Genomic DNA, 19,956 nt, shown 5'->3' on the forward strand with positions numbered 1-19,956 from the left:
TCTTTCTTGAAAGTGTACATTGGAGATGGAGGTGATGGCTTGACGGCTGGTCTATTCCAGTCTATGGAGGTACTGCTAAAAACAATAGCCTGCTGACAATTGATGCCAAGAATCACATATGAATAACAGTCACTTGGGCAAGATAGTGGAGGGTACATGGCATCAGTAGCACCGTGCCAAACAGAGACTTAACACCTTCAGAAAATGGAGGAAATAAAATCATTGGGCAGGGAAAGGGGAAATCTAGACAGATGATTTGATTCACGAGAAACAGAAAATAACTTGCACAAAAAAATGACGTAGTTACTGCAATGAAAAATATGCGGTTTCTTCCTGCCATATTACCAGTGTATTAATCACAATACTTGAATTGTTCAAGTGTAAATATCTTGTTGGCGGATTTCATGCATGAAGAATTTAGACCAACAATCATTTTGTGTTCCATTAGATAAGGACTTTCTCCACCTCTGAATCAAATTGTAAATTGTATCAAAATGTCAAGTGCCTGGAAGTGTTACATTCCAATCTTATGATTAAGATATTGATCACATGTGAACGTCATCTCACAGGTTACACAAATTTTCTGCTGTGTTTTTCCTGTTTTACAACAACCTGCAATACTTTAAAATTACTTAAATCAGATGCAAAATCATTTGCAAGTCCTTTCTTTTTCAGGTCCAAACCCGATATGATACTTCAATACATTCCACACATCCTTTATTATAAATGCAAAACCATTTTTCTGATCACACAAATTATGTATTGTTAAAAACTATATTATAGCCATATTTATAATTTATTAACAAAAGTAGCCACATAAATAAGCCTTTGAAGCTACATTCAAGTGCAGCAACTGTGTACTTGATAATATTCAAAATGATATAAACATTTGGAGTTGATATCGACTGGCAGAACATGCAAAGTTCTATAATTCTGAAAAGACAATTAAATAAAATAGTACAAAACATCTCAAAATTAAAGTTGCTGAGTGCAAGAAAAAATTCAACGTTTTAACAAAATAACGCAGGGATTTTTCTCTCCCATCTGCCATCTGCTCCAGCAGTGACTAGACTATAATTTGTAAGAGATTTAAGTAAAAAAATCAGCAGACAAATCAAGTTGTCATACAAACTAGATTATACAGAGAAATGATCTTTTTAAAAAATATATACTAAAAGGATATAATATAGTAACCAAAACAGGGAGCAGAATACTCATCCAGGGTGGAGAAGGAAGAGAAGTTAGTTAGTTAGAGAGAATTTTAGTATAGCAAGACCAACCTTCAATGCCACTGATGCATTTCACACGGTCTCGGACTTCCACGTTGTAGCCTTCAAAGGACATGAATACCCCATCTGGTCGATAAGTACCCCGTGGAGTATATACTTTTGAATAGCTATGAGAAAACTCAAATCTGTCATAGCCATCATACTGAGCAATTTTTCCATAGACTTCAAAGTATTTTTCAATCCAGGTGAACGGCAGATAAATTTCATTGCCTTCTTTCCGTCCTTTTATAGTGTAGTCATCATTTATTAAGCAATCTATCTCCTCATATTTAAGTCCCAACAGTTTGTTATTTAGAAGACTGGCTACGGGCGGAGCTTTCTGCTGTTCTTGATGGAATGCATCTGCTGATGGTTGTTTTGGGAGAGACTTTCCCACCTGTAAAAGGTTACTCACATCATTATTATCTTCGGAGTCAATTCCCTGTTTTTCCAAACCTTCTCCTCTGAACAGATCCTCCAGATGACCCAAGTCTCTTGGAAACTGGATTGCCTTATCACTGGAGCATTTGTTCCACAAAAGTACAGTGACCAGTGTAAACAGAGTGCAGATGATAATAAGAGTCTTGTAGTTAACTCGACTTGCCAGGCACCGCATATTCACATCATACCTATATTTAAAAAATCCAAATAGAATCAACTATTCCAAATATCAAAATATAGTTTTTCCAGAATCAACAAACTTTTTGATGGACCCTTAAAAGCTAGAATGTATGTAAAAAAGAGTAATGATGTAGAAGCTGCACTTTCTTTAAAGAATAATATCCTACAACAGTTTGATGTTCATCTACAAAACCATATCTATATTTTATGAAGCTGGGCGCAAAAGCACACCATTATTGCATGAATAAAACACCATTCTATGATAAACACAATCACAAATGGACCCAAAACTAAAATAACGAATAGTCAGAAGAAAATTTAGTGACAAGATGGCATCCTCCAGATGAAGTGACTGGGGGGGATGTGCCGACATCTTGCTTGTGATACAAAAGTTGTCAGTATTGGGAGAACATTTCAGGAATTCCCAATTGAATTACTGTATTGCATTTCTACTATGAAAACATTACCCCACCCAAACCACATAAATCAGAGGTCAACCAGTGTTCCACCTTTTTCATCGAGTTCTGAGGAAGGGTCACAGAACCCGAAATGTTAACTCTATTTTTCCTTCACAGAAGCTGCCAGACCTGTTGAGCTTTTCCAGCAACTTTGTTTTTGTTCCTGATTTACAGCATCCGCAGTTCTTTCGGTTTTCACCTTTTTCAGTTATTTTCTCTCTTTTCTCCCAATAGTCATCCTTTTGGCTTTTACGCAAGACAATGTAAGTTAGATGTATTGTACCCACATGGTTGCAAGGAATCAGAATTAAACTCAAAGTAAATCTTACTTTATTTTGGACTCAAAGCGAGGTATGTCTAAATTATTCAAGATTGTATGTTAAAATCATATACAAGATAACTATATCACATGATATGATAACTATACCGTAGACAATTGTCAAATTTACTTTACAAGATGTTCAACATATACAATGCACAGAATCTGACAAATCAAACAACAATGGTGGACAACTGCCAATTCTTCTCTCTGGAACTTGATTAAGTGGTCTTCCTCAAAAAGGTCACAAAACATGCAAATTATTGTTGCTAACTGTACTGATACAGTTTCTCCAAATAACAAAATGTCACAATTTGAATTACAAAAGCATAGATTTGAACAGCTTTGGCCATGACTAAAGTTTACAATTATCTGCAGATTTAAATATATTCAAGTTCCTGCATAAAAACAGGATTCTTGATAAGAATCATCAAAGTTCAATCAGCTTACACTACTCCCACTTCAGAAGAAATTACCACTGAACACATGTTTTCAGTCAATGAAAACCTAAAACCATTAGGAACACTCGCAGCACTTCGGTACGTACACTGCCATATTAATCAGAAATTCTGTGTTATAGAAACTTTGTGACAGAACTTCAATACTTTAAGCATTGAATTTTTGTTTTTGAAGCTCAGAAATAAACAATGAAGACTCAACCTTGATCAACAATCTACCTCAAGTTCATCTCAACTGGTATAATGATGGGGATACTAAAGTTGGCCTCAGTGACCTAAGGCTAGGAATTTGAAATAATCAATGTCTCTCAACTGTTGTCCAGTGCTGTCTATTGAAAATATATCCTTAATAACATTAGGTGAAATAAAAGACGTGAGGAAAGTATAGAGGACAAAGTCAGGAATGGGAGAAAAGACTCTTGGAACCAAGTAGCTGGCACAGATCAATCAACAGTTAACCTTTGAAAGGTATTAGAGGGCATCCAGTGCCCAAGTGATTGCAAGCCTGCAAACAGGCAATGGTTTAAAAAAAAAGGAGAAAATTACCAAATAAAATTTCATGCAGTAACACAACATTTAGAGGGAAACAAACAGTACAATGGAATATATTGTTGCACAAGGTAAATGACTCAAAAGATGAAATAGGTTCACTCAACTTTCATATGGCAGGTAGCTAATTTTCTTTATAAATTCAAGATTTTAAAAATCTTCTCTTGGGTTATGTGGAGGATGGACAAACCACTCTTAATGGAGCAGACACATTATCTGAGCAAGAACTCCTACCAGCTCTTGGGCACAGCTATGTGAAGTGACACTGAAAAGTTAATTTTCTTTCATGATGTCTAATTACTCAAGATGAGAAATGTACTGTTTGCAGGAAATGCTGGAGTTGGAACTAGCTACCAATCAACAAGCCAGGTTGCATGAACTTGCATTTCAGAGGAGTTAAGGGTTACAGTACCACCAAATAGTTGTTTCACAAACGTTTGGCTTGGAAAGATATAAACTGTTTGAAATAGCATGCATTCACAAATCCATTCTTGTCCACAAGCACCATGCAATCAAAATTTACAAAGGTTTTAATTATATATTAAAGGCATTTGAGAATTTTTTTATAAAATTCATTAAGTTCTTTTGGTTACTGGTTACAAAGACAAATGGCTTGCACCTTGAGAATGCTGACCCAGAGGTAAGAACCTTTTGTGTCAAGCAACTTGGCTAGACTACCTGATGGTGGCATTGGCCAACAGTTTTATGCATTTAGTTTGCTTGACAGAAAAATAGTGAATCCTTCTGCTATACTGACAGTTCCCATTATTGAATGATCACAGATGAGACAATTCAACTTATTCCGAACAGTAGATAAGGTCTTCCCAAAGATGGGATCAGGACCTCAAGTGGGTCACAAGCTCCAAGGTAGAGATGGTCACTGTTGAAGAGTTATAACTGCATTCCCATTTTAATAGGCACCTGCTCTCACAGCTGTTCTAACCCTAAACACTGTTCTCAGGGTTGTGACAGTTTTCAAGCTCTGAAATAGGGTTACAGTGGGAACAAGTTTGGGAAGCACTGAAGTGGATCTCAATGTCACTGTATTGTAGCATCCAACTGTTTCTCTATTTGGAAGTTTGTTCCAACTGAAGAATTTCTTGACATTAGTGCTAAAATTATATTTTAATAGCTTCCTCTCTATTTCTGCAGTTAAATTTTCAGAATGATACCAAGTGGAATGTAAACTTGGTTTGGGACACATTCAGCACTGAGAAGCAAAATTTAACTGTAAAAACATCCAAGGAAGCAAATTCCAAATCTGTAAAGACCAAGAACATGCACAAAAATGATAATCTCAATCAAGAGCACACATTAAGCTATCCATTATAACAAAGCACTTGACTAACTGGAATAGTGTGTTAAAAAGAAGACACCAATAAATTACTTCCATCACCATTATAAAGCAATAAAAGCTAGTATACAACAACACTTTTATTTTGGAAAAACTGAGTAGTAATTCCCCGCAACATACCTCCCACCCCAATAAAAAAGTCAAATGGAAAAAGGCCACCATAGATTTCATACACAAATCTGTTTGTAATGGGAACAGATGTCTTGCCCAATCAACTTTCACTCAAGTACAAAAATATATAAAAACACAGCTATTTTAATGTATTGTTAAAAAGTACTTAAGATATTGAATGCAAACAGCATTGCAGAACCAATTCTTTGGCCTTTAGGTAATCCGTACATTTTTGTATCAAAAAAGTTATAAAGGCAAAGTATAATAGGATCACACTGCAATATTCTACTTGCAGAACTGTTGGCATTTCATTGGTTGACTTCACTTCTCTGCTTCTCTTACTCAAGTTACTTGTGTTGCTTTGAGGTCTATCCTGACTTTGATTTCAGATCGACTGACAAGGGTGATGCTGTTGTCGTCGTAGGATGCACCAACCCCTACCTTGCAGAGGTAGACTGCCAATTCTCAGACTGTTCTCTGCACTCAAACCCCTCCCACACCTCCATCCATGACCCTATTGCTGAACATCAAGCTACTATTTTCAGCACTTTCACAGATTTCAACTCCCTTAGAAATCTTTTCTCCACAGTTTTTCACCCTATAGATCACCAAATCAAAATAGCTTACTACTTTGACCTTCTTACCAAATCTTCAAACCGAGCTGTTGAGCAGATCCATTGTTTCAACCTGTTCCCATCCCACTGAATTTATTTCTTCCTCTCTTGACTATTATTTTCTCCCTAGTCCAGTCTTTTCCAACTTATATTTGAAACTCTTCAGAGCCAACACCATTTTAACAATTTCTAGTTTCCTCGTCCTGACTACATCTTTTTTCTGACAGACAACCGATTCCTTTACACCTTCACCCCCACCAGGGCAAACTAAGGGTCCCTTCTGAATAAGGGTCCCAATCCAAAACGTCAACTTTCCTGCTCCTCTGATGCTGCCTGGCCTGCTGTGCTCCTCCAGCTCCACACTGTGTTATCTCTGACTCCAGCATTGGCAGCTCTTACTATCTCAAACTAAGGGTCTTGGCTTCTTCCATGACTGGAAGCTCAAACAGCTCCTATTCACCACATTTCTAATCTACTGAACTAGACTGAGCTAGTTCTCTTATTGAACAGTTTCTCCTTTAACATATCTCACTTCTACTAAAAAAAAGTGTGTAAGTTTGTGTACTCACACAGACCCTAATTAGGTGTATTTTTTGTGGGTATGTGGAACATTGCATGTTCTAATCCCACACAGGGGCCCCTCCCACAACTCTTTCTAGTAAAGTGATTGTACTGGCGCTGCTTCCCAGTCTGGAACTGCAAATAACTAATTTTGCTTCCAACATCCACCCGTCTCTCAGCTGGATCTCTGAATCTCTCCTTTTTTTGACTCGTCAGTCTCCATTTCCAGAAGCACATTGTCTACAAACATTGATTACAAGACCACTAATTCCCACTGTCACCTCAACTACACTTTCTCATATCCTGTTTCCTGTAAGGACTCCATTCCACTCTCTCAGTTCCTCTCTAGCATCTGTTCTAATTATGCTACCTTCCACAACAATGCTTATGCCATGTTTTCCTTTTTCTTTAAATCGAGGAATCCACCACATGCCCACATCACCACTGGATCCAATACTTTATCCACACTTCGGTCATCACCCCTTCGTTTCCCTCACAGAAACATGATAAAGCTCTCCTTGTACTCACTTTTCACCCGAACAACCTCTGTATTCAAAGGACCATTCTCCACCATTTTTTTCAAATCCAGCACAATGACACTACCTAATACATCTTCTCCACTGCTCCCCAGTCAGCATTCAAAAAGAACAGTTCTGTCTGTGACAATATTCTAACATCCAACACTTTGCCACGCAATCGCAGGAGGTGTAATACTTTACTTTATATCCCCTCAATCCTCAGTGCAGAAGGCCCCAAACACACTTTCCAGATAAAGGAATAATTTATCTGTACTTCTCTCAATCTACTCTACTCTATTTGCTGCTCACACTTTAATCTCCTCTACCCTGGGGAAACCAAACACAGACTGGGAGACCACTTTGAGGAGCACCTCCACTCAAAATGCAAGCATGACCAAACGTTCTAGTTGCTTTTCATTTAAATAAAGCTTCTTGTTCTCATAGTCATTTGTGTTCCAGGCCTGCTGCAGGATTCCAGAGAAGCCCAACATAAGGTAGAAGAACAGCACTTCATTTTCTGATTAGGAAAATAGCCTTCTAGACTCATTATTGAGTTTAACATTTTGATATATTCTTGAATGTATGTATCTTTTCTTTCAGTCAGAGCTAAGCTGTTTTTTGATATTAGCACCGATGCTGGACAAATGCAGTCCCTTCTCTACAGCCATTGCCATTCCCTTTGCCTTTTGTTCTATGACACCTCTGATCTCGAATTTGCTTCACCCTCCAACCTTGCCCTGGCCTCTCTCTTTAGTTCCACTTGCCCCTCACTTTTTATAAGCAGCATAAAACCCTTCTCATTTACACCTTTATTTGGTTCCAAAGAACAGTCACATCGGACTCGAAATATTAACTTGGTTTTTGTCTCCACAGATGCTGCTAGGCATGCTTAGTTTCTCTGGCATTTTGTTTTTATATTTTAGGTACAGGTACTTGCCCAATGTGGAACTGTTCTATACAGACTAGGCTATTTCTAAAATAAAAACAGAAAATGCTGGAAACAGTCAGCAGATCAGATAGCGTCTATGGAGTAAGCAGCATTTCAGGACAAGTAATTTTTATCATAGAGTCACAAAGCACAGAAACAGACCCTTCAGTCCAACTCGTCCGCACTGACCAGACATCCCAATCTGACTAGAGATAACAAGGTGTAGAGGTGGATGAACACAGCAGGCCAAGCAGCAGAGGAGCAGAAAAGCTGACGTTTCGGGTCTAGACCCTTCTTCTGACTAGTCCCATTTGCCAGCATTTGATGCATATCCCTCTCAACCCTCCTATTCATAAACCCATCCAGATGCCTTTCAAATGTTGTAATGATACTCGCCTCTGCCCTCAGGAATTGTTTTGTTGGCTGTTTCAATCTCCAACGATGTTGTTCAATCTGTTTCAGATTTTCCAGCATCTGCAGTATTCTGCTTTTCCAGGAAAGCCTTTTCTTACCTTACTTCCTTTGTGCCAAAATTTTGTTAATACAAAATTCATGTACCTACAAGCTGTTGGCAAGGCAAATATATATTTAATTGTTTGGTGTGTACAGGAGAAAATACAGGAAGTGAAATCCTAAACAGCTCAAATATTTCACAAAGGAGACAAGACCAATATGGAATGAACTTCCTCTAAATAGCTAGGTAAGGATTAAACTCCTTAAGGGAAAAAATAAAATATAATATGTTCACCCTCTAAACCAGTTTGCTTTTGTTTTAGATTTGACTGTCACTTCTTTGTCACTGCCCAACAGTAATTCTAGTATATACAGTGGTAGCTTGGGGCTCCTAATTGTACAACTACCAAAGCTCCAGCACTACCATTTTTATCTCCATTTGTGGAAAGCAATTTTAATAAATGCAAAAATGACCTTTTTCCCACTGCCTCGATCCCAAAATACAAACAGATGGAATATAATAAGTGAAGTGTGAAAAAACATCATTAAATTGATGAAATTATTTGGTAAGCCCTTCTACGTGAGCATATGGTACAAAATCAAACATTAACAAAATGATAAAGACCTGCTGTGGCTCTTTCTTGGTTTCAAAAGTTTTAAAAAAGTTGTTCCAAGTTTCCTTTTAGGTAACTTTATATTGCATGGAAGTGAAATTTTGGTTTTGATAGTGGGTTTTTTGGTAATTGCACTACATGACAGGATTAAAACAAACTTTTTCCGATCTGGCAAGCAACCAAGTTTGAGCAACCAAAAAGTGTTGATCTCTAATTGGCTACGAAATAATTTCAGGAGGTAGTCATTCCTAGGTTTGTTTCCACTGAAGTTTGCAACAATGAAGGAAACTTGCGTGGCAGGTGTGTGTTTTTCTTTTTGTGGGGGAAACCAGAACTAGAAGCACTGTTTAAAAATTAGGGATTGCCTTTTCAGGACAGAGATGAGGAGTCATATTTTCCTTGAGGGTTATACAATTTTGGAACTCTATGCCTCAAAAGGCAGTGGAGGTGAGATCACTGAATATTTTTAAGACCAAGTAGATAGATTCTTGTTCAGCAAACAAATCCAAGATTATGAGGGGTAGATATGAATGTAAAATTTTAAATCACAACCAGATAGCTATGACGTTGCTGAATGCTGGAGCAGGCTTGAGGGGCTGAATGGCCTACTTCTGATTCTAATTCATATGTTTGGAATAAAGTTTAAAAGCAACAAAATTATCACTGTTGAGGTTTTCATACATAAACTATGTTTTGTAAATACTTTAAGTTAAGTTAAATGCAATTCAGAGTTGAAGGATGAAAAATAAAACTGTTGGTCCTAAAATCAAATTAAATGTTGCTGAAAATTTACACATTTTGTCGAGGCTTTTCATATTGTATTCTTGCAAATGCCCTTCTGAATACCAAGCACGAAGGAGAGAAACATCTTCATACTGTAAGACAAGGGAATGCTGATTGGTTGACTAGCGGACTCTGATTGGTAGATATGTTGCCATGGAGAATGCACCAGTCAAATGATGCCTAACGGCCAAATGCCAAGTTTTGTTTAAATTTCAATCAGGCAGGCTAACTGATTGGTATGGTACTCTTAAAAATAAGAAAGAGGCTAAGAGAGGGGTGTTATTTGTGAGCAGCAAAAGTCAGTGTTTTGTAAGTCAACCATCAACTTCTAGAAATTTGTAATTCACAATGTATTTCAGTCCCTGAAGTTGATCAATAATTTACATTTCAATAATAGCTTACAATATTAACATGATGTTATTTATCCAGCAATATTTGGGCCTGTAGTTCTGCAATGGTCACATTTCTGTGACTTTGTTGTACACTCATATGCACAATTTATATTAGGTTAACTCTACTTCTATGGGAACACTAATTTATGGCTTTAAAGTGTAACTCAACTCTTGACTGTGTTCACTTATTTCTTGCTTATGCCTTTGTACACCACAGCAATTGCAATTTCCTTTGAAAACTCGTTCAAAATCTAGTTTACTTTTTCCAACAATACCAGCTCCTGTTACATCTTCTAATAGTCCATTGTCTGTTTCTCTTAGAAGTGCTGGGCAGGAAAACAGAGATGGGTCAAAATACTGCTGGCTTTTAATCTGTCAACTTGTGCCCCACTGTAAACAAAATGTCAAGAAACAAATGTGTGTAGAAGATCCATTTCACACAAATATTTTCAACTATTATAGCAATTAGAAACAGACTGTTTGTAAATGGTAAATCTTTGCCTAACTACAAAGTAAGATTACTTATAGAGAAATTCACTTACAATAGAAAGTCAATCAAGGACACAATTAATATCAAGTAATATAGTTAGCAAACTGGAAACTAGTTTATAACCCACATAATGCAAGTTAGGGCAGAATTAAATTTATCTCAAACAAATGACAGTACAGGATGTCAGACACCAGGTTTTATTTTAATCTGTTGTTTTGATAAACACTGACATGACAAATTAGTTGCACATACTGACAGTGCTTATAAAGTCTCCCTCTCCATCAGAGCTTTAGCTATTCAGAAGGTACATGTTACCACCACAGCAGAAAATTGCACAAATAATATTTGAAACAGCAAGCAGAGGAAGGGTGCATTAAAGTATTTAACACACTAAGTTTGTGACACACTAGTGTCTAGCTTTAAACTTACAGAAATTGGCAAAACTAAAAACACTGATTGCAAAAGCTACACACAAGCTACTCTGAGCGAATTCCCCTCGAGGCAGAAAAGCAAAGCTCTTGGCCTGCTGTGTTCATCCAGCTCTGCACCTTGTTGTCTCCAATATTGTGACCCACTGTTTAGCACTGGCTTATGTTTATCATACCGTAACAATCCTAAAACGGACAAATGCTACAATATTAGGAGGTACGATATCAGTGTTGAAATAAACTTAAAATCACCTGGCATGACTATGAATTTCCTTCAAACTAATTTAAGAATTAAAGAAACGAGTCATTCAAATTCTGGAAGATACATGGTGCAATGGGATATCCATATACCTCTGCTGTAGCTCCATTAGCCTCTTTTATTTGCAATCTGTAATTAGCTGAAGTAAAACAGAATCTTGGGCAACAGCTGCTAAACTACAGATGTCATCCAAATGCTTACCAGTTTCTTACTCTTAGATAGGGGAAGGCAAACATCAGCTACACTTCAAAATAATCACTGACTAATGTGACAATGAAACATTAATATTTTCCAAAAGTTATATGCAAGCCCCAGTATGCAAAATTCCATTCACTTTAGTATTACTACTCCTGCATTCTTAAATCTGTACCATCCAACAATCTTCACTAGTGGAACAGCAAGTAGTTGAACCATACAGAGCAGGAATGATTCCAGATACAAGTTCAAATCCATACTAAACTGGCTAACGATTGGTAAGGACAGCACAACTATCTCAAACATCCTTGAGTTACGGCAGAGAAGAAAAACAGATTTAAAGAACAGTTCAGACTTTTTAGCACTCATCCATGCTGGATGTCGAAGAAGAACGGAATGTGGTTTTGCCATGATGTTCTTTATATTTAATTAGTTTGCTTCATTCTTTGCCATTACTGACAAATTAACACTCAAGGAGGTACCAGAGGACAACCAACATTTCTAGAATTAGCAAGGAGTCAGTCTATTCCTTCTTATTCAGCAGGCAAGTTTCTTTTTAAAACTAAATGACCAGAATTTGGAGCCACAATTTCAGCACCTAAAGCAATATTAAAAAAAGGAATTCTCCAAATTGTGACTAGGATCACATGTTTTAGTCAGATACCAAACTCATTTGTTTGTCATTTCTAAAATGGAAAACTCCAACCAAAAAAAAAATGTGCATTTTGCACTCACCAAAATAGATGGAATGGAACGTTAGAATTAACTAGGCAAATATCTTTAATGACTGCAATATACCATTTAAGATTTTAATTCAAACAGCCTTTTTCAATTGTCAACAAGGTCAACAGACCAAACATATCAGCATGGAGAAAACAAAGTATTTATGATATTGCTTTATTTAGGTCTGGGATAATTTTCATTAAATTAGCCAATAAATGAAGTCATTCATTTCATTATGAAGCTATGGTCTCAAATTATTTTGAAATTTTTGTTAATTAGAAAAAAATAAATATCTAAAATTAATGTATTTAAAGAAGCAAGGACTGATCAGGGATAATCATTATGGTTTTGTACGAAGGAAATAGTGTCTCACAAAATTGAGGGAGTTTTTAAGGAAGTAACCAAAAAGATTGATGAGGGCTGAGCGATAGACGTTGTTTAGATGGATTTTAGTAAAGACTTTGATAAGGTTTCACATGATAGACTAAATAGTCAAGTTAGATCACATTAGATCACATGGGATTCAGGGCGAGTTTGCCAATTGGATAAAAAAAATTGACTTGACTGTAGGAGACAGAGGGTGGTGGTGGAAGGTTGTTTTTCATTCTGGAGGTCTGTGACCAGCAGTGTTCCACAGGTATTTGGTACTGGGTCCATTTTTACTTATCATTTATAGAAGTGATTTGGATGAGAATATAGGAGGCATGGTTATTACATTTACACATGACAACAAAACTGGTGGTATAGTGGACAGTGAAGGAGATTACCTAAGGCTAAAAAGAGATCTTGATCAATTGAGTCAATGGGCTGAAGAGTGGCAGTAGGAGTTTAATTTGGATAAATGCGAGATATTGCGTTTTGGTAAAACAAACAAAGGGCAGGACGTATACAGTTAATGGTAGAGCTCTGGGCAGTGTTGTAGAACAGACAGATCTTGGTGTTCAGGTACATAATTCTTTGAAATTTGTGTCACAGGTAGACAGGGTGGTCAAGAAGGCATCTGGCACGCTTGCCTTCAATGCTCAGACCTTTGAGTAGAGGAGTTGGGACGTCATGTTGAGATTGTACAAGATGTTGGTGAGGTCTCTTCTGGAGTACAGGTATTTCTCCTTGTCTTGGATTGCAGGATATCCAAGCAGCTCTTTTCAGATTCGGTTAAATGTAGTTAAGAGAAGGCTCGACAACAGCAATTTGCTTAAGTATGAACACTTATCTCTTTCTCCGGTAATAACTGTCCTCCATCCTTTCAGGGGTCCTAATTGTGTTAGCATGTTAGCTACAGATCCGAATTCAGAGTCTGCCGCATTTCATGTTGGAATACAGAAGTTATCCAGAGCATCGCGTTGCTTTTCCCTTATCTTACACATTTTCCCGAATCCCATTCCTTGTTGCCAAAAATGTCTTGGATCACAGAGTGCATCCAAGCAGTTCTTTTCAGATTCAGGTAAATATAATTAAGATAAGGCTCGTCTAACAGCAATTTGCTTAAACATGAATGTTTATTAAGTAATAATAAATAATTATAGTGGTAATAATAAATAAATAATAAACGGAAGAGAAACGGGAAAAAACCCAACAAGTCTCACGTCCACCTGCCCGTCAGGGGCCCCTCAGCCGATGGCTGGTCTGGAGGCTCAGGTTTGTCCTGACACCATTCATGATTCCAAGCTGAGGCAAAGTCCTGCCCCTGGAATGAAACACACTCTCTCTTAGACAGTGTAAGAGATAGCCAGCACATGGAAAGCAGATACAGAAAGACAAAACTGCTGGCTGGTACAGAAAACACAGGATGGGAAAACAAGCTGTTGTCTTCGGCTTGTAAAGGAACGCTCACAGGACTCATTCAAGGTCATGTAGCTCGTCAAGTATCATCAACAATTTTACCTCTTCAGCCCATCCCATACAATCTACTTTCTCATGTAGCTGTCGAATATCATCATTAACTTTTAGCCCTTCGGCCCATCCTATACACTCCTATAATGCGATAGTTGAGTTCTTGTGTGACCTTGCGATATAGAAAATCACCTTGGAAATTGTGTTGTACGGAAACTGCTTTAGAAAATCACTACACCTGTACAGCAGAAAGTTCGCCATATCCAAACAGCATGCACTATTCAGCAATTGCATTACAGCCAATTTGTGTTAATAAAACCCAGGTTATTTCAAAAATCTACTGTTTGCCGTTCTGGTCATCCTGCTATAGGAATAATATTATTAAATTGGAGAGGGTTCGGATAAGATTTACCAGGATGTCGCTGGGAAAGGAGGTTTTGAGAAATAAAAATAGACTGGATAGACTAGGACTTTTTTTTTCACTGGAGTGTAGGAGGTTGAAGGGTGACCTTAGGGGGTTTATAAAATCATGAGGGGCATAGATAAGGTGTATAACAAGGGTCTTTTCCTTAGGGTGGGGGATTCAAAACTAGGGGGCATATTTTTAAGGTGAGAGGAGAAAGTTTTAGGAAAGACATGAGGGGCAACATTTTTTCCCCCACACAGATAGTGGTTCACGTGTGGAATGAACTGCCAGAGGAAGTGGTGGATGCAGGTATAGTTAAAATGTTTAAAAGACATTTGGATAAGTATGTGAACAAGCAGAGTTTGGAGAAATATGGGCCAAACGCGGGCAAGCGGAACTAGTATGTTTAGGAACATGGTTGGCATGGACCATTTGGACCGAAGGGTCTGTTTCCATGCTGCATGATGCTACAACCCTGGTGCATATTCTACTATACTAGAGTCTATCATAAAACTATTTAATTATTTTTCTTTGCATATTTTATAACACTTAGGGGCTTTACTACATACTATGAACAAAAACAAACCATGGACTTATGATGTGGAAGCATTACACACTGAATTATAATTTCATATTTTGTTAGATGAAGCAAGATGCTTGCCATCCAACCTTTTTTTTTTACACGTATAATTTACATACATACTCATGCTTTTGTGACTTGTTAAATTGGGTAATAAGCAAATACACTATTCCAGTCTCAAAAATAAACATTACAATTATTCATAAAATGCTGAAATAAAATGCAGCGGCCTGCCACCATATGGCTTTTACTGACAATTAAGAGTTCTAACAGAGAACAAATTTCATGGGATTGAGTCAGTTTCCCTCAGCTAGTTACTTGGCATGTCACTCAAAACAGAGAACAGCCACTATAAAAATTACTGTCATAATTACAAATCCATTTGAGATACAGTCCAATAAATCTAACTAATAACCAGATGGGTACTGTTATTAAAATATTTGCTAATGGCACAAATAATAACTTCAAACTGTGGCAGCTGCTGACAAGTGTGCAATAACATTTTTTCAACCAGTGCCATGCAGTTGACTGATTGTTATTGTGGAAGCTTGTTGAAACACAGCCTACATAAAATGATTTTATTTATTTCTTAGAAACAGGTCGATTTTCTCTGCTATAATAAAACAAAGAACTGAGGATATTGGAGATATGAAACAAAAACAGAAATTGCTGGAGAAGCTCAGATCTGTGGGAAGAAAGCAGAGACAACCCTTTGAATCCAGTGACTCTGACAAGTTCTGATGAAGAGTCACTGGACTCAAAATATTATCTCTGTTTTCTTCCCACAGATGCTGCCAGATGCTGCAAAGTTTCTCCAGCAATTTCGATCTTCGCTGCTGTTGTCTTGTAATTTTGATTCAAAGATGCTGACTATGTAAGTTTTTAGATACTTCCCATTCGGCAACTTACATAGGTGTGCAAAATTGAGAGACACAGATAGGGTCACCAGAAATAAATAACCTTTCCCCTTATCAGATGATCAATTACCAGGGGTGTAGATTTAAGGTAAGCGGCAGGAGGTTGAGGGGATTTACAGCATGGAAATAGACCCTTCGGTCCAAACAGTCCATGCCAAACATAATCCTAAACTAAACTAGTACCACCTGCCTGCTCCTGGCCCATATCCCTCCAAACCTTATCTACTCATATACCCATCCAAAGGTCTTTTAAACACTGTAATTGTACCCACATCCACCAACCACCTCAGGAAGTTCATTCCACACGCGAACCACTCGTCGTAAAAAATTTGCCCCTTATTCTTTTTGAAATCTCTCTCCTCTCATCTTAAAAATGTGTCCCATAGTCTTTAAATTCCCCACTTTAGGGAGAAGACAACTACCATCAACTCTATCTACACCTCTCATTATTTTATAAACTTCTATCAGGTCCCCTCTCAAACTCATTCCCTGCAGTAAAAAAAAACCCCAGCCTATCCAGCCTTTCTATATAACTCAAACCTTCCATACCCAGCATATCCTGATAACTCTCTTCTGAACCCTCTCCAGCTTGATAGTATCCTTCCTATAACTGGGTGACCAGAACTGGACGCAGTATTCCAGAAGAGGCCTCACCAATGTCCTGTACAACCTCAACATAACATCCCAACGCCTACCTTCAAAAGGACTGAGCAATGAAGGCAAGAGTGCCAAATGCCTTTTTAACCATCCTGTCTTTTGTGATGCAAACTTCGAAGAATTATTTACCTGCACCCCTAGGTCCCTCTGCTTTACAACACGCCCCAAGGCCCTACCATTAATTGTATAAGCCCTGCCCTTGTTTGTTGTACCAAATTGCAATACCTCACATTTATCTGGATCGAACTCCATCTGCCATTTTTCAGCCCATTGACCCATTTGATCAAGATTCCTTTGCAATCTTAGATAACCTTCTTCACTGTCTACAATGCCGCTAATTTTGGCTGCAAACTTACTAACCATGCCTTCTGTATTCTCATCCAAATCATTTATATAAATGACAAACAAAAGAGGATCCAGTACCGATCCCTGTGTAACACCGCTGGTCACAGGCCTCCAGTCCGAAAAGCAACTCTCCACCATTACTTTCTGCTCTAAAGCCAAATTATGTATCCAATCGGCAAGCTCACCCCGAATCTCATATGACCTAACTTTACTAATCAGACTCATGAGGAACCTTGTCAAAGGCTTACTAAAATCAAAATAAACAATGTCTACTGCTCTGCCATTAACATTTTTGGTAACTTCCTCAAAAAAACTCAAATCAAGTTTGAGAGACACTATTTTCTCTTGCACAAAACCATGCTGACTATCCCTAATCAATTCTTGCCTCTCTAAATCTCCATAAATCCTATCTTTTATAATCACCTCCAACAATTTACCCATAAGTGAAGTCAGACTCACAGGTTTATGGCTCTCTGGTTTCTCCTTACAACCTTTCTTAAAAAAAGATACAACATCAGCCACCCTCCAGTCATCAGGCACCTCACCCGTAGTTATAGATGATGAAAATATTTCTGCAAGGGGTCTCGTAATTTCCTCCCTTACTTCCCATAACATTCTGGGATACATTTGATCAGGTCCCAGAGATTTATCCGCCTTTATATTCTCTAAGACCTCCAGAACTTCCTCTTCTGTAATGTAAACTGTTTAAAACATCAAAAAGTTTATTTCTCTGCATTTTCTAGACTCCATTTCTTTCTCCACAGTAAAAACTGACATGCAATATTCATTTAGTATCTCTCCCCTCTCCAGGAGTTCAACACAAAGACAAAGACAAAGACAATCTCCTTGATCTTTAAGATGCCTTACACGCTTGCTCTTAATGTACTGGTAGAATCTCTTTGGATTATCCTTAACCATATCTGCCAATGCTATCTCATAACCCCCTTTGCCTTCCTGATTTTTCTCCGAAAAATGCCCCTACACTCTTTATATTGATTAAGAGATTCAATTGAACCAAGTTGTCTACATCTAAAAAAAATTTCTTTATTCTTGACTAGAACCTCAATATCTTTACTCATCCATTGTTCCTTAATCTGACCAGTCTTACCCTTCACTCTAACAGGAACAAAATGCCTCTGAACTCTTGTAATCACACTCTTGGATGCCCCCCACTTGTCAGATTTCCTTTTCCTACGAACAGTCTACTCCAATCAACTTTTGAAAGTTCTTGTCTCATACCATTAAAATTAGCCTTATTCCAATTAAAAACTTTAACTTTTACAGAAGGTTTATCTTTTTCCATAACCATTTTGAAACTAATAGAATTACGATCGCTAGACCCAAAGTGTTTCCCCACTTTTACTTCAGTTACCTGCCCTGCCTTATTGCCTAAAAGAAGGTCTAGTTTTGCTCCTTTTCCAGTCGGAGCATCCATATATTGATAAAGAAAATTTTCTTCAGCACAGTTGACAAATTCTTCACCATCCAAACTTTTAACACTATGGTAGTCCCAGATAATGTTTGGAAAATTAAAATCCCCCATTATTACAACCTAATTATGCTTACATATATCTGAGATCTCCCTATATATTTGCTTCTCAATTTCTCTCTTACTATACGGGGTCCTATAGTACAATTCCATGAAAGTGATCTTTCCTTTGTCATTTGTAATTTCTATCCATATATTTTCAGTGAATGATTTTTCAGAAATATCTTCCCCAGTTATTGCAGTAATGAACTGCTTAATCAAAAATGCCATCCCACCTCCTTTCTTGCCTCCTTTTTTATCCTTCCTACAGCATCTAAAACTGGAAACATTGAGCTGCCAGTCCTGTCCATCTCTCAGCCAAGGTTCTGTAAAAGCTATGACATCCCAGTCCCATGTTCTTAAACATGCCATGAGTTCATCAGCCTTACCTGTAAGACCCCTTGCATTGAAATAAATGCAATTTAGTTCTTCAGAGTTACTACTTGTCTTTCTTTTTTAATTGACATCCTCTCCTCACATACAGAACGTACCCCATCAATTCTTCAATTTACACTGCTACTTAGAATTCCTCCACTCGCCTCCTCTATCAGTATAAAGTTTCTCTTAATAGAATGAGCAAATCTCCCTGCTAAGACATTGGTCCCTTTCCAGTTTAGGTTAGACCCATCCTTTCTGAACAGGTCTTTTCTATCCCAAAATAAAACCTGAATCGCTGAATAATACACCAGCTCTTTAGCCACTGATTTATCTCCTTAAACAAGGTAAGGAACAAAAACGTTAGAGTTTTGCATTGGGAGTAATCCAGAAATTACTACTTCTAAAAGGTTTTATTTTTTAATCTTCTACCTAACCTCTTAAGTTCACTCAGTACTGTTATAATCCTTTCCCTAAAAATATGTCATTCCTACCAATGTGTACAATAATTTCTGGCTTCTCAATCTCAACTTTAACAATATGCTTGAAAATGTTTAGAAACATCCTTAATCCTAGCACCAGGAAAGCAACAAATCATCCTAAATTTACACTCACTGCTACAGAATCGTCTATATATGCCCCTGTCAGGAGAGTGCCCTATAACAATAATTCTATTGAATCTTGTCAAATGCTGCCTGACATAAGAATCGTTCCAAGTGTCCAACAACTGACTGGCCCATCCATTTTCCTTGGACAGACTATCCCCTTCAACTGTTCAAAATATTTATTTGATAGAGGAACAGCCACTGGAAACTTTTGAATTACCTTCTTGCTTTCCTGACAGTCACCCATCTATTTGATTGATCCTGCTGGGTAATAACTTTTCTAAATCTACTCATCTCATTCTGCACCTTATATATGGCCTTAATAACATTAAGCGTAAAAAAACATTTCAATAACACCTTTTATGAAACTACTTTTCATTACCTACAGAGAATAATGTTAAAATAGAATAAGAATTAAAAATAGATATATCAAACATATAAAAATTAAATTAAAAAATCAACCACTTAGCTGATTACCTGGACAAAAACGATTCCTCTTCAATAAATTCCTCAAATAAAAAATGTATTCTCCGGTGATAGTAGGAACTGCAGATGCTGGAGAATCTGAGATAACAAGGTGTAGAGCTGGATGAACACAGCAGCCAAGCAGCATC

General features: G+C 37.5%; 1 protein-coding gene across 1 annotated transcript in view; it reads right to left on the reverse strand.

Annotated features, from left to right (window-relative positions):
* glceb (glucuronic acid epimerase b) overlaps positions 1-19,956 on the reverse strand; it is a 70,896-nt gene that overhangs the window by 42,253 nt on the left and 8,687 nt on the right. The window contains exon 2 of the mRNA XM_048616030.1: positions 1,281-1,897. Coding sequence (XP_048471987.1) covers positions 1,281-1,884 — 604 coding nt within the window. The 5' untranslated portion in view covers positions 1,885-1,897. The remainder of the gene's footprint in view (positions 1-1,280; positions 1,898-19,956) is intronic.

This window comes from Rhincodon typus, chromosome 33 (genome assembly GCF_021869965.1).
Source record: "Rhincodon typus isolate 14 chromosome 33, sRhiTyp1.1, whole genome shotgun sequence".
NCBI lineage: Eukaryota > Metazoa > Chordata > Chondrichthyes > Orectolobiformes > Rhincodontidae > Rhincodon > Rhincodon typus.